Raw genomic sequence first — 13755 nt, forward strand, 5'->3', positions numbered from 1 at the left:
AAAATTTAATGAAAAATAACAAGGGCAAGTGTAGAGTCTTGCATCTGAGCAGGTACAACCCCAGGTTCCAGGATAGGCTGGGGGATGTCCTATTAGAGAGCAGTGTAGAGGAAAGGGACCTGGGGGTCCTGGTGGAGAGTAGGATGACACTGAGCCAGCATTGTGTCCTGGTGGCCAAGAAGGCCAACAGTATTCTGGGGTGGATTAGAAGGGGTGTGCTTAGTAGGTCAAGAGAGGTTCTCCTTCCCCTTTACTGTGCCCTGGAATACTGTGTCCAGTTCTGGGCCCCTCAGTTCAACAAAGACAGGGAACTGCTGGAGAAAGTCCAATGCAGGGCAACAAAGATGATTAAGAGAGTGGAGCATCTCCTGTATGAGAAAAGGCTCTTTAGTTTGGCGGAGACTGAGGGGTGATCTCATTAATGTTTATAAACATGTAAAGGGTGAGTGTCATGAGGATGGAGCCAGGCTCTTCTCGGTGACAACAAATAGTAAGACAAGGGGTAATGGGTACAAACTGGAACACAAGAAGTTCCACTTAAATTTGAGAAGAAACATCTTCTCAGTGAAGGTAACAGAACACTGGAAGAGGCTGCCAAGGAGGGTTGTGGAGTCTCCTCTGGAGATACCCAAAACCCTTCTGGACATATTCTTGTGTAGTCTCTTCTACGTATTCCTGCTCTGGGAGGATTGGGCTGGATGACCTTTTGAGGTCCCTTCCAATCCCTAACATTCTGTGATTCTGTGTAATTCTGTGATTCTGTGAAATGAATTCAGTTCAAATTAACTACAGTACTTGAAGTTGCTAATTTATATTCCATTTTCAAAAACTCTTGTCAAGTGAATGCAGTTTTATTTTTAAATATAGTTTTTTGTCTTTTTCACATGTTTATAATGCAGTTCTTGTTTGTGAAGAATTCATTTACCAAATGTACAGTGAACAAATATGACATTCTACCTAAAAAGGAATCCTAGGCTGACTATTTTACTTCATTATGTTACTGAATTAACGTGGACAGTAAAATAATTAATCAATATTAAACCTAAATATTTAATATGAAGTTTAACAGCTACATTAAAAACTTAAATAATAGAATTTGTACATTGTTATGTATCTATCAAACCAGCTAGCTAGATATATTCTTATTAGATACTGATACCAGAAGGGTTTTTTGATTGGGAACATACTTTTCTTATTACTTATCGAGGCAAGAGCATAAATAATGTTTATCACAGCTCTCCAAAATGTCTTTCACTATTCTGCAGCACTAGCTCCTAAGAAGCAAAATCTACTCTGTCCAAATTTGAAAAATAAACAAAATCAAACCTCTTCCCTACCACCATGCATGAATGAAGATTGCTAAAAGACTGCAGATGTTAATCAAAATTCTTATAACGTTTCACACATATTTTGTCTTCACCATCTGTGCATTACCACTAGAAATAAATTGAAAGAGTTATGAGAGATAAAGCTTGGGTGTCCTACAACATTATCAGGATAGAAAGAATGATCCCAAATACCCAGGGTGCCACAACATTTTCCTTTTTCATATTTACTAACTACTCTCAGCTCAACTCTAATAGTCTCTGAGCTTGAACATCAGTCTCCACAGGTTTTCTTTACTATTATAAACAAGGAAAATAAGAAAGCGTGGATTTGCTTTGTGAACACTCTTTTTTTTTTTTTTTTTTCCTTTTCTTCACAATCACAATCTATCTTTCTCAAATTAATTCAATCTAAATCATAGGTATACTGTGAGAATACCTTACACTTCTGAGAAACTAAAAATTCTGGAAGCCTCCTCACATATCATAGATCAAGAGTTCTAGAGATCATGAATAGAAGTTTTAGTTGCAATATCTTTCTTTGAAAAACAGTTTTATTTTTGCTGATCTTGAAATTAGTTAATTGCATGATTTGTAAGAAAAAAAAAAATAAACAAAACAACAACCAAAAACCAAACTTAAAACAATGCAAACTGTTTGGCTTTTTTTTTTTTTTTAGATATCCTTAGCCCTGATCAATTTTATTAAAATATGTAAACTGCCCTCTGGCCCTTCCCAGTTTTGGAGAAAGCAGACATGAAAAGCTTCACAGGATTCAGAAAAGTTAGGCAAATTGCATCTTAGATATTGCTTTAAGCGAAGCCTTTTTGGGAAAATAAAATTGTTCATAATCTAACAAATTTAAAATAAGCTTTTTTAAAAAAATCACATTTACATCAAGCCCTTAAAAATGCATTATCCCCATTATGGAGAGAATGAGAAATTCCATCTTTGAGAGATGTAACTCTGCCATCGATTTTATGCATTCCAGCCAGGAGGGAAATGCTCAAAAAGCCTCAACACATTTGTTGTTAGGATCTACATCTCATGACGTTTTAATGAGCAATGTGCATTTAGTTCCTGGTTATTTTTCTCTTACAATTTCATACAGTTTTCATTTCTACATTTAAAACTATCTTTATGTCATATGAAAAAGCTGTTTTAGAAGATGGAATGAGAAAGATAGTGTTGTAATGAAGGGAGAGAAGGACAAACCAAAGAGACTTCTAATTTTCCTTTTGTTTAGTGTCAGAGGATAGCTTAACCTGAACTCTGTTTTATACAGCTTAGCTGTCACAATCTGACATTTCAGGAACAAGACACAGGAAATATCTGCAGAGATTAATCAGTCTCTTTTCCATGTGCTAAATAGGAAGAACTGAATGAGATTTCTTCTTTGGCATCACAGAGTGTTTCGTAGTCATGATACAAGAAGATTTTGTCTGCAGACAAAAAAAAAACCAAACTGTAGAATAGATGTAAGAACACTGAGGAATGTAATAGAGGTAGCAGAGTGAGGAAGGAGAAGAACTAAACTTAAACAATACAGAAGATCTCTTTTAGTGTTTTAGTGTTTCAAATAACTCCTTAGCTTACTACCCTTACTTGGTCTTTCTATTCCATAAGTACTAAAAGGCAAAAATAGAAGGATTTCTTCTAGATGCATAAAATGTGATAGTTCTTGGCCTAAAAAGTTTATAGCAAAGAAGCAGGTCAGTGCAAAAAAAAAAAAAAAAAAAAAAAAAGCAACCAGAAACAAAACTCATAATAACCTAGTTTATCATATGAACACCTATGACCAACACTACCCAACCTCATTGAGACTGTAATTAAAGGGGAAATGTTAGTTCTGAGGATAATTGTCTAAGTTATTCAGAGCGGGTATTTGACTGGAAAATAACAGAGCAACAACTTGAAAGTAGTGACAACAGTTGTCCTGTAGGTATTACTTTACTAAGATAGTAAAGACTTATTTTGGATGTAGCAGACATGCAATTTTCCAGTATCACTTTATGGAATACTGAAATAAGCTTTATATATTCTTGCAGTTTTAGTTTTAGTTCTGTAATTTACAACTGATAAGACTGAAGGAAGAAATTACTTCATTTGCACTTGAATGCAGAACACAGTCGACATACTTGGTTAGAAATGGAGAGTTGTTTACTCTTACAATATAAGACCCAGTGAGCTCTCTCTGAAGGGATGAATGAAAAATGAGAAATCTGGAAAGTGTGAATTAAAGGTAAAATAGATATCACTGGCATTTCTACTCTTTTTTTAATTTTATGGTCCCACCTGAAAAAGTACATAGTAATTCAGAAACAGCCAGGCATAATTACTGTAACAATAACTACATGTCCTGCATGTTTCTGATAGACAGAGGAAAAGACTAGAGAGAAATAGTTCATCTTTCAAATTATTAAATGTATTTTACAACTATAAGACTATAATCACATGGTTTGTCTTCAACAACAACCACTGAATTGAACTCCTAAAACCATATGGTAATTCTAGATGTTCAAAAGAAAAAAATGATAAACAGTCTGCAATTCATTTGGAATGAAAACATTCACAAATAGGAAAAACTCCAAGCATTTCAAGAACTCACAACATCATCAAAATTAAGAAAATTTTAACCAGCTTAAAATTTTTCTATATTTTTAACCCAATCACATTCTTTATGTACTGTATTACCATGGATAATGGGAGAAGTAAATATTCCTTTTAAATTCAGCCTAATCTTAGAATGATTTGTTTCCATACTCTACCTATAGAATTGACCCCTGTACCAATAAACTAAAATACAGAAAAATACATAATCTTCCTCAAAAGTTGCTACTGACAACACACGTTTTCAGTGTTTAACTACTTATTATTTTTAACCTTTTTATCCTTCAGACTTGTAGATTTTTCCATTGGCAACATCGCAATAAGAATATAAAAAAAAGACAGGCATACGATATCTTGCAAGGTGTGATAGATGAAATGACAGTAGTGAATATAGATAATTAAAATCTATAAATTTTAAATCTGTTCAAAAGAGCTCTTCAGTGTGGAAATGTTTGAGAACAGGGCTTTCTGTAAGGATTTCAATGTTGTCAAATGCATGAGGTATAGAACTGGGAGAAAGCAAAGGAGATTCATTTTCAGTGAAGCTTAGAGGCAAGAAAGAAGGCATTCTCATCAAGTACCACAGAGATTTCAAATGGGAGACCCAGATGAGCTTTCAGCTGGGAATGATAAAGTCATCTGTTCAGCCTCCATTTCTAACTTTTAGTAGTCCTTGTACTTAAAACAGTGGAGAGTAAGTTAAATCTTGGCAATATTTCTCTGTTACAGCAGTAGTGTTAGATTGTTCCAGGAATCATAAGTCATGAAACCATCCTTCAGGCAGATGTCACTGAGGAATTCTGTGTTTCTAGCTTCTCACACCTTTCTCCTGACATGAGCAGTCTGTTTTCTGGGATGGGACAATTTACCTAATTTCTGAGGTGACCCTATTTTCTGCAGCCAGGTTGAAATTTCCAATATCCTTATGTCATGACATTGGATAATAACAAATGGAAGTAGAAGAGAGATACACAGACACCATGTAGAAGAGAGCAGCTGTGCAGAGCATTACTTAAGCATAGAAGTTGAGAAAAAAAATCCTACAAAAAACAACAGACAAAAGTACTTAAAATAAGCAATTAAAAAGGTTGCTTAAAAAACCCCTGTTTCCCTCATGAAAAAAAGATGTGGAGAACAAAAAAGCAGTAAACAACTTGCTAAGAGGAATATTTTTCTAAAATGTCCAGGGATTAAAAACCGTTACAGAAAGACAACAGGAAGATTTACATTATCCACCAGATCAATACAACCGTAACACTTATGTATTCTTCCAGATGTTTATGTCAGTTATTAATTATTTGTTAATGAAAAAAAATAGACAAAAGTACTCCTTAAATATATAACAACTTTGAAGCATCCTTCAGTTTTGTATTTGTGGGTCTGCCTCTTTGTGGTCTTATTGGCTCAAGCTGAAGGCAGTATATATCTAAAATTATAAACATTTTCCACATTTCATCCTTCAAGTAGAAAGTATACAATGTTAAGATGCAGTTTATAAGACTATAAAAAAAAAAAAGAGTTCGCAGTAAATCAATTATTAGATTATGCCCACATCATTCATTCCAACACAGAGGAAACTGGAAAACAAGCATCACATATTGTTAGATGATGAGGAAATAGTGAAGTCTGCACATAAACTTATTGAATCAGTTTTTTATCAAGATTAAATATAAGCTTTGAAATATCTGCTTTCAAGAGTAATTTAGATAGCAAAAGACATAGATGAACAGTCATTTCATTTAGCTGACTCAGCAAAACACTTACCATATGTGCATCCATACACTTCAACACGCATTCCAATTCTGCCATTTGGATTCCAGTCCAAAGGCACAAAACGGAGAAATCTTGCTTTAATGGAATGCTGAAGCTTATAGTATACGACACTGTCTGCATTTGTGTTTCCAGAAAAGGCCTAGAAGAAAATTAAAAAGAGATAAGCCACATCCATGCTGAATACAGAAATATATGGAGGTATTGCTGAACTTTTCATTTTACGCTCTCATCTGGAAAACAGTCAGGCGCAGGAAGACAATGCAATTGTCAGTGAATTCCACAGGAGGAACTTTTCAATCAATCTTGATTATTCTGGATCATCTATGCACTCAGTACTGACACCACACTTACTGAAAAACCTCACACCTTCTAAAATTTAAGTGAATGAAGCATTTCAAAACCAAACAATCCTCTCACAAAATGTATAGAACATCCTGGATTTTCAGCGTATTGTACCATCTAATACTTTTTCATGAGAATGACCTCTGTGATTTCCTCTTCCTGAAATGTCAGAGAAATTTCATTGCAAACCTGTGTTCTAAATGTGTAGTGTGCTGAATCCAAAAGGTTCTTATACTGACAGACCATGATGTTGAAAGACTATGATTTCCAACTCAAAAATCCAGAGTATTATCAAACAATTTTAATGAAGTGTTCTGTTGAAAAAGAAAGATTTAAATTTCAACTTTTTTTTTTTCCCCAGGTGAGAGAAAATAAAGTATTATAATAGATTTTTTTTTTGTTTTGTGTGTTTAACTGAAGACTACTTTTCCTTTTTGTTACATAAAGAAAACATGGAGAAATATAAAGAAGTGTAAAGAAGAACATAGAATATCTAAAGACCTGTAATTATGAACCTTAGCATCGTAAAGACTGGAGAATATATTCTGACTTTGTTGATTACTTCTTTAGGTGATGTGTGAGTTTTTTTCTCATTGTCAGTTTGTGATATGTGAAGCAGAAATAATTTGTTCGAACATTTTAGATATAAATATCTGATAAATTAGAAATAAATGGCTCTTTGAGCCAATCAGACAGCTTTTCCTCCAGACTACAAATACTAAAGCATACCCAAAGCCTACAAAAGTAGTTTGTAGGCTTTTTAGAGGATAAACATATTTAATATGACAGATACACTCCTGTCTTTTACTGTAGAATTCAATTACTGTCTCATGGTCCACTCCAGCAATTGTTTAAACACAAGGTAATTATAACCATAAAATGAGCTTCCTTCTTCCCACTGCTGTCTTCTTCACACTGTTCAGATCACTTCCTTCTTGTGTCAAATCACTAGAAGGAAACATGCCATTATTCTAGGTTATGCAGAGTCCTCACAGACTACACAGGCATCTGACACTGTGTCTCAGATGTCAAAGACTCAGTGTTGACCCACGGTTAATATGGATGTTATACATAATAAGCATTGTTTGCAAAAATATCAGTAGGGTTATAAAGCTAGTCCATCCCATATAACTGCCTACTGAATCTTAGTTGATGCTTTTGCAGATACTATATTATAATGCTTTTTAATAACATGAAGATATATCATCTTCCTGAAAGAATGCAGTTTTTGAAACATGGGAACACTATAATTGCAGTTTAGCTTCAAATGGTTGCAGTAGTACAGATGTCTAAGTAGATAGCTCTTCACAACCTATTTTTTTTCACAAAAGAAAAGTACCCTGGGCTGTACTAAAGCCAGAAATGAAGCTTTACTCTCAAATTTGTTTTAACCCTTCTACTCAATTTCTAACCCCTTAATTTCTTTACATCATGCTATTTTAACACTGCTTGAAATATAGAATTATTCAGTTCATTGTGGCAGGAGAAGTCACACATGTGCTCTGTACTCTTTTAGTAGAGTTCAATCCTTTGTGTAAAAGGCCATCACCAAGCTCAAAATGATCATGAAGACAAGCTTAGACCAACATAAGGTAAAAAAGAAGTTCTTTGTTTCCCTCTCCATCATCTATCCAGAAAGCAAATGTGATTTTAAACCAGGGGTAACACCAACATCATGCCCAAAGCTTCCTCAGCAAGTTAAAAAGTCCAGCATAGGTAAAGCTGTATATAAGACACATACTGTGTACACTGAGCCATACTTTAGATCACCTGGAACAGACAACACTTACTTATGAAGGCAAATAGTATATTATACTATATATATACTGTAAAACAGACTATAGGACTAAATAATATGCACAATGTTTTTTTATATATTGTGTACCTATTGTAATAATTAGCATTATATTTATTACAAATATTACTTCATGTTAAATACAAATATTACCATGTTAAAGAAGTATAGTTAGATGGAAATTCTCATTTCATATTTAGCGACAAAAAATTAAACAAGACCTCAACCTGAACAATTTTGTCAGAAGAGGAAGTGTAGCAGTGAGGTACTAGTGTATCTCAAGAAGAGTCTGAGCTTTATGGTGTGCTTTATGAATTCTACCACCACAACCAGCAAAAGCAGTTGACAAAATCAGTGTGAAGTAACTAAAAGCTGTTCTTACAAAATACTTGTATTTGTTGCATGATGCTGATCATACTTTGGAAAGACTATTGACTCAAACTGTCAAGTCAGATCTTTCTGTTTATGGCAGACACCAAAACTGCAGTTGGTATTAATGCCAGTGGTCATCATCAATGGAATAGATATCCCAGCAGGCTACCGGTGATTTGTTCACTTTATAGAATCATTAAAATGAATACTGCTTCAGCATCAACCCAATTGGAACTCTTCTGGGAACTAAGGGAGCTCAAAATAAATTATTGTCTCCCATAACTTCTAAGTTATATTCAAGTTCATATAGTAGTTTAACTATTTATGTTTAGGTAACAAAGAAAGTGTCTATTCAATTTAACTTAGCACACAGTATAATTAACATAACATCAGTTAGATATTTACTGCACAATAATCCAAATATTCAGACTTTTCCTTCTCATTCCGTTACCACTGTGAGAAGTTCCTGTTAGTCTTTTGAAGCCAGTCCTGAAAGTCAAAAGATGTGAACTGTTTGGTTAAAATTAAAAAATTAGCATGGAAGTACTTTACTCTGAGCAGGAGACACTGTACCAGATGACAGCCTCCTTTACTTGATCTCCAGATTGGAATTGTGGTCTGGAGAAAATGGTTGCATAAATAAAATGATCAGTTTCTTAGGGCTTTAGTGGTTATAATTAATGATTTATGCAAAAATTGACATATCTGTTGGCTAGAAAATATTAGCAGTGGTATCTTAGTGAGGAGCTCTGTACCATAAGTTACTCACTGTATTTTTCTCCAGGACTTATCTACGAATTGTTTGAAGATATATTTGAATTGTACTCAAATCATCTTAACTTGACAAAAAGTGTAGTTATACATATTCATAAATGTATTGATCATAACCTCTTTTGTAAATATGGATGACATACATTAATGACAACATGATTAATATAGAGCAGATAGAAAAAAAATTGCTAGAAAACAGTCATAAATTCTTCTGCCAGTCAATGTTCATTGCTTGTAACACCTTCTGCTATTTCTATAGGAGCACAGTTGATCTGAAAATTTCTGATACATTTACATCATTTGAAGGTTGTGCACATCATCTGAGCAATGATATGGACAAAAGAAAAATATTGATATCAGACCAGTTAGAGGAATAATATTATTTCCAAGCAAAACAGTGGAGGGATCTTAAAATCACTGCCATGTTGCAACCATGACTAATTAGTGTCAGACATATTGATGTTATGCACAATATATTATGTTTGTCCTTTCATTCAGAAGTTCCCTCAGTCTATCACCTTCCTTAGATACACCAGAATTTGGACTTGTTTGCTTTTTCGTTTGTCTGTTAGGTGTGGGTGTGTGTGGTTTTTTTTTTTTTTTCTTATTATTTTTCTTTTTTGTTTGCAGAATTCTGATTTCACAATTGAATATTATAAAGTTGGGTGATATGATTAACAAAGTACAATTTCATTTGAACACAATGCTATGTGAAAAAAACCCAAACAAATGATAATTTAACAAAAATCCTCTGAAAGATTTCAAAGACTACTTTATCAATAATAATATTTTTCACTTCTTGTTTTGGCAGTCCATTAATAATGTTTTAAGGAATACCATTCAACACTAAATTTTAAATATTTCTTAGTTCATTGTGTTGTAGAATTTGCCGTTAATGTATAATTTATTCTACTTCTAGATGAAGAGTTCGGAATTGGAATCTTATGGCTTTCCATACTGAAAATACTACTGTTTTTTCTTGCAGAAAAACATTTCACTTACCAAGAGAAATACAAATCTCTCATTTAATTATATAGTCATCTCTGAGTGCTATTAAAATTATGGATGGTTAAAAAATGGACTATTGCATGTTTTTCAGAATGTTTCAAAACACTATTTGTTTTCAAGCTGCATTACTAATAATTTCATACATTATGAACTAGAAACATAGAAAATGATTTTTTAAAATTAAATATTACATCATACATAGTTATCTTATACAGCTTGCCTTCAAGAGAAGCTGGTAAACTGTGTCTCTGCTCATTACAGAATACCTCAAAATGAATTATTCTATGCATTGTCAAGAAGATAGAAGTTATCTTTTGAAGAAATAAAACTCTAGGTATCATACATAGCTATATATTTCAAATTATCCAGTATCCAGAACAATCCTCAAACATTCCTGAACAAGGTATCAGTTCCCACCTGTAATATCTCTTACCGTTTATGGCAGCACATTAGGGGAAATTCTTTACTGCATTTAAGTAGTTCATGGACCAGTATGACTGTGACCTAATCCTCTTTGCTATCTACTCTTATTTCTTAGATTTAAAACTCAATCTCCTTCTGTTATTGTTTATAGTACCTAGCTCATAGCCATGTCTTGTTACATTGTCCTGCCATTTGCCTATTCACGCTTAATATATTTGAGGTCTTTTTTTTTTTTTTTTTTTTTTTTTTTTAATAATGACAAATTGTAACACCATAGAAGTGTTATGGATGTTTTCCAGCTTTGAAACATAAAAAAATTGCAAAAATTTACAGCATAAAAGACAACAGGTAGTGAGAGATGCAAGAAATAATACATCATACAATTAAAATGGTAAGCAAGAAAATTTATATGACCAGTGGGATTCCTCTACAACATACAGCAAGTATACTCATATTGTCTACAAATATATAAAAATAACATATTCTTTTTGCAGTTCCCTCTTTTGAGCATTGTTTAGAATGAACTTCTTCCCAAAGATTTGCAAACTAGATCTATCCTCCACCTAAAAGTGCTAAAACACAGCTAAACACAAAAAAAAACTAAAATAAGCCAAGTTTTTAAACTTCAGACTAAGTAATGTAATCAGCAAGCTATGATATACCTTCAACAAATAACTAGATTGCATTTTATGCCGTATTATTTTTCATTCTACTTCTGTACTTTGTTTGCTGATAATATCCTCCTAAAAATATCAATTGGGCACTTATGTAAGTAGTGAAACTATGTTTCACTTAAAATATTAACTATAAAGAAGACACATTATCTTGAAGCAGCTTGAATGAAAAGTGTTTGAAACAAACACTTTAGAGAACAGAAAGAAGTAAAGAAACAGCAACTACTAAAATTAATGAGGCTGCAATAAATCTCAAAACACTTGGAAAAAAGTAGTTGTCAGTATACCCAAGTCTGAGTTAGGACAATTTAGGTTAAAAAAAGTGAAACGTTGAGCACACTGTAAAATAACACGTCAAACATCTGCATAAAGCTGTATCTCTTACCTCCTAGACTTGAATCACTGCAATTTCTTCTTTGGCATTGGCAATGTGGAAGCAGGATGACTATTGTCTCTGTAATTTTTATTGAAGTTTATCACAAGATTCAATAAAAGTAGAAGGTGAAATTCAGAAACCACTTTTTAGTCAAAAATATCTCTGTAGACTCTTTATGCTAGGTTTTCTCTCAGCAATCTTATTTCTTTGCTCTGTAAACCAGGTTTAGTAATGCTAATTATAAGGAACACATTAATATTATAATATTAACATAATTTTGAACATGTTATTCCACTGTAGTAAAATGACCCAGGAATCAAATGGACAGGCTGCATATTGTTAGTGCCATCCTTCTTATATAAAATTCCTTAACTATGACTTTTTGACAGACTTTTTTCATGCCATCAGTTTTACTGACAGTGATGCACCAAATCTCTAAACAGAACTGAATGTCTAAATAAAATATATAAAAGAACTATGAGGTTGCTAGACAGTTTTCTAATACTTGTGGCTATAAAAGTCACTAGTTACTCTGACCAAATGCAAAATAAACCTTTAGCTATTGTACACTAGTGTAGTAAAAGCATAGACTCAACTGGTGACTTTAATTCTGCTGTATTTGAAAACTGGCTCAACTGTTGGACCCAAAGGGAAAGGCCTTGGCACAAAATCTATGTAGAGCCCATGAACAAGTGGTGGACACCAGGGGTCAATATGAATCCAATCCTGTTTAACATCTTAATTAATAATCTGGATGATGAGACAGAGTAGTCCCTCTCCATGTTACCTGGCATCATCAAAACTTGGAGAGGCACCTGATACACCAGAGTGTTGTGCTTCCATCCTCAACAGTCTGGAGAAAGGAACCAACAGAAATCTCATGACATTCAGTATACGGAAGCACAAAGTCACTAACTTAAATGTGAGCCAGCAAAGCATCATTATTGCAAAGAAGTTTATTAGTATCCTCTGCTGAATTACAAAAAGTATTGTCAACAGGTGGTGGGAGGGAATCCTCTCCATTTTTTCAGCAGTGGTGAAAACACACCTGGATCACTGTGTCCAGCTGTGGGCTTCCCAGTACAAGTGAGAACTGGATGACATACTGGGGAGAGTCTAGGAGAAGGCCAAAAAGGTGATGAAAGGACTGGATCTACACCCATATATACATTCCTTTGAATAGTCTCTGAATATTAAGTTAATGTTTGCACATGTGAAGTATTCCCTTTTCAGTCTTCTATTTTCCATTCTCTTCCCTGTGCCCAAATGTTTGCTTTGCTTCTGTAAAAAATGTTGGGCCTATGTTTCTTCTTCAGACTTTTTATTTAAATCTTGATCTTAAAGCTAAAAAATTCGGATTTTCTGGTGGCTGTCATTGGTGAAGGCAGTGTAGTTTTGCAGCACTTTTGTCATCTTTACCAGTTTCTCTTCCTGGGAAGCAGCAAACCATGAATCACAGCTGACTTGGAGACCACGCCTGGTGATCATTCATTACATGCTCAAACTGTTTTTAAAGCCTTCCATCAGCATCAGTCAGAAACAGGATATTGGGGAAAACTCTACCAAATGCTACCAGTCTATATCTTTCCAGTATGTCTTCACGTTGGCTGAGTGCTTTATTCACTGGAATATATTACCATGTTTATTTCTCTTTTGTGCCTTTCACTGTGTGAGTGAACTATCAGTATACTTTTACAGAAAAGAACAGCTAGAGAAGTAGGAGATTAAGGCAGGATGAGGCCGCATTTACCAGGTAATTTTTTAAAAGTGACAACTGGCATTTGTGAATGGACCCAGGACTAGAGAGTCTTTCTTTCTGTTTTGTTGTTTGCATTTTTTTTTTTTTTCAGCAGTAGAAGTTGAATAGTCTATTTATTCAACAACATTGCAGAGGTGTGTGGGTATGGTATCCATCTAGGACTCCTGAATAGCTATTACTAGCCAGTAGAGGTCTACTACCAGTTAGCCACGCTCCTTTGGAAATGTGATTAATGTAGTGGGTTTTTTTGTGTGTGTTCAGCAAATCTGAACTAAAAAGGTACTTTGTTGTCTAAGTGTCACAGTCTAGGAACTAATGAATACATTGCAAATATCTTAATGTGAATCACCAGAGACAACTACTACTTTTATTTCTTTAATTTGTCTTCGTGTTTCATTCACCCATACGTAGCAATAAATTGTATGTGAAGTAACTTGTCGCCATTGGAGGGAGCCCTTGTATTAACACAACTGGACACAACATTGATGTTTGCTAATCCTTCCTTTGAAAATTATCATAACTATTCT

At 34.0% G+C, this 13755-nt stretch overlaps 1 protein-coding gene across 2 annotated transcripts in view; it reads right to left on the reverse strand.

The window, feature by feature from the left end:
* Positions 1-13755, reverse strand: part of CNTNAP4 (contactin associated protein family member 4) — a gene marked incomplete at both ends in the record, with an annotated part of 241836 nt that overhangs the window by 88643 nt on the left and 139438 nt on the right. For both annotated transcript variants that reach the window (XM_080362064.1, XM_080362065.1), the window contains one exon: positions 5700-5847. In XM_080362064.1, the coding sequence (XP_080218190.1) occupies positions 5700-5847 (148 nt within the window). The remainder of the gene's footprint in view (positions 1-5699; positions 5848-13755) is intronic.

The sequence above is a fragment of the Nesoenas mayeri genome (assembly GCF_963082525.1).
Source record: "Nesoenas mayeri genome assembly, chromosome: Z".
NCBI classification, from domain to species: Eukaryota; Metazoa; Chordata; class Aves; order Columbiformes; family Columbidae; genus Nesoenas; species Nesoenas mayeri.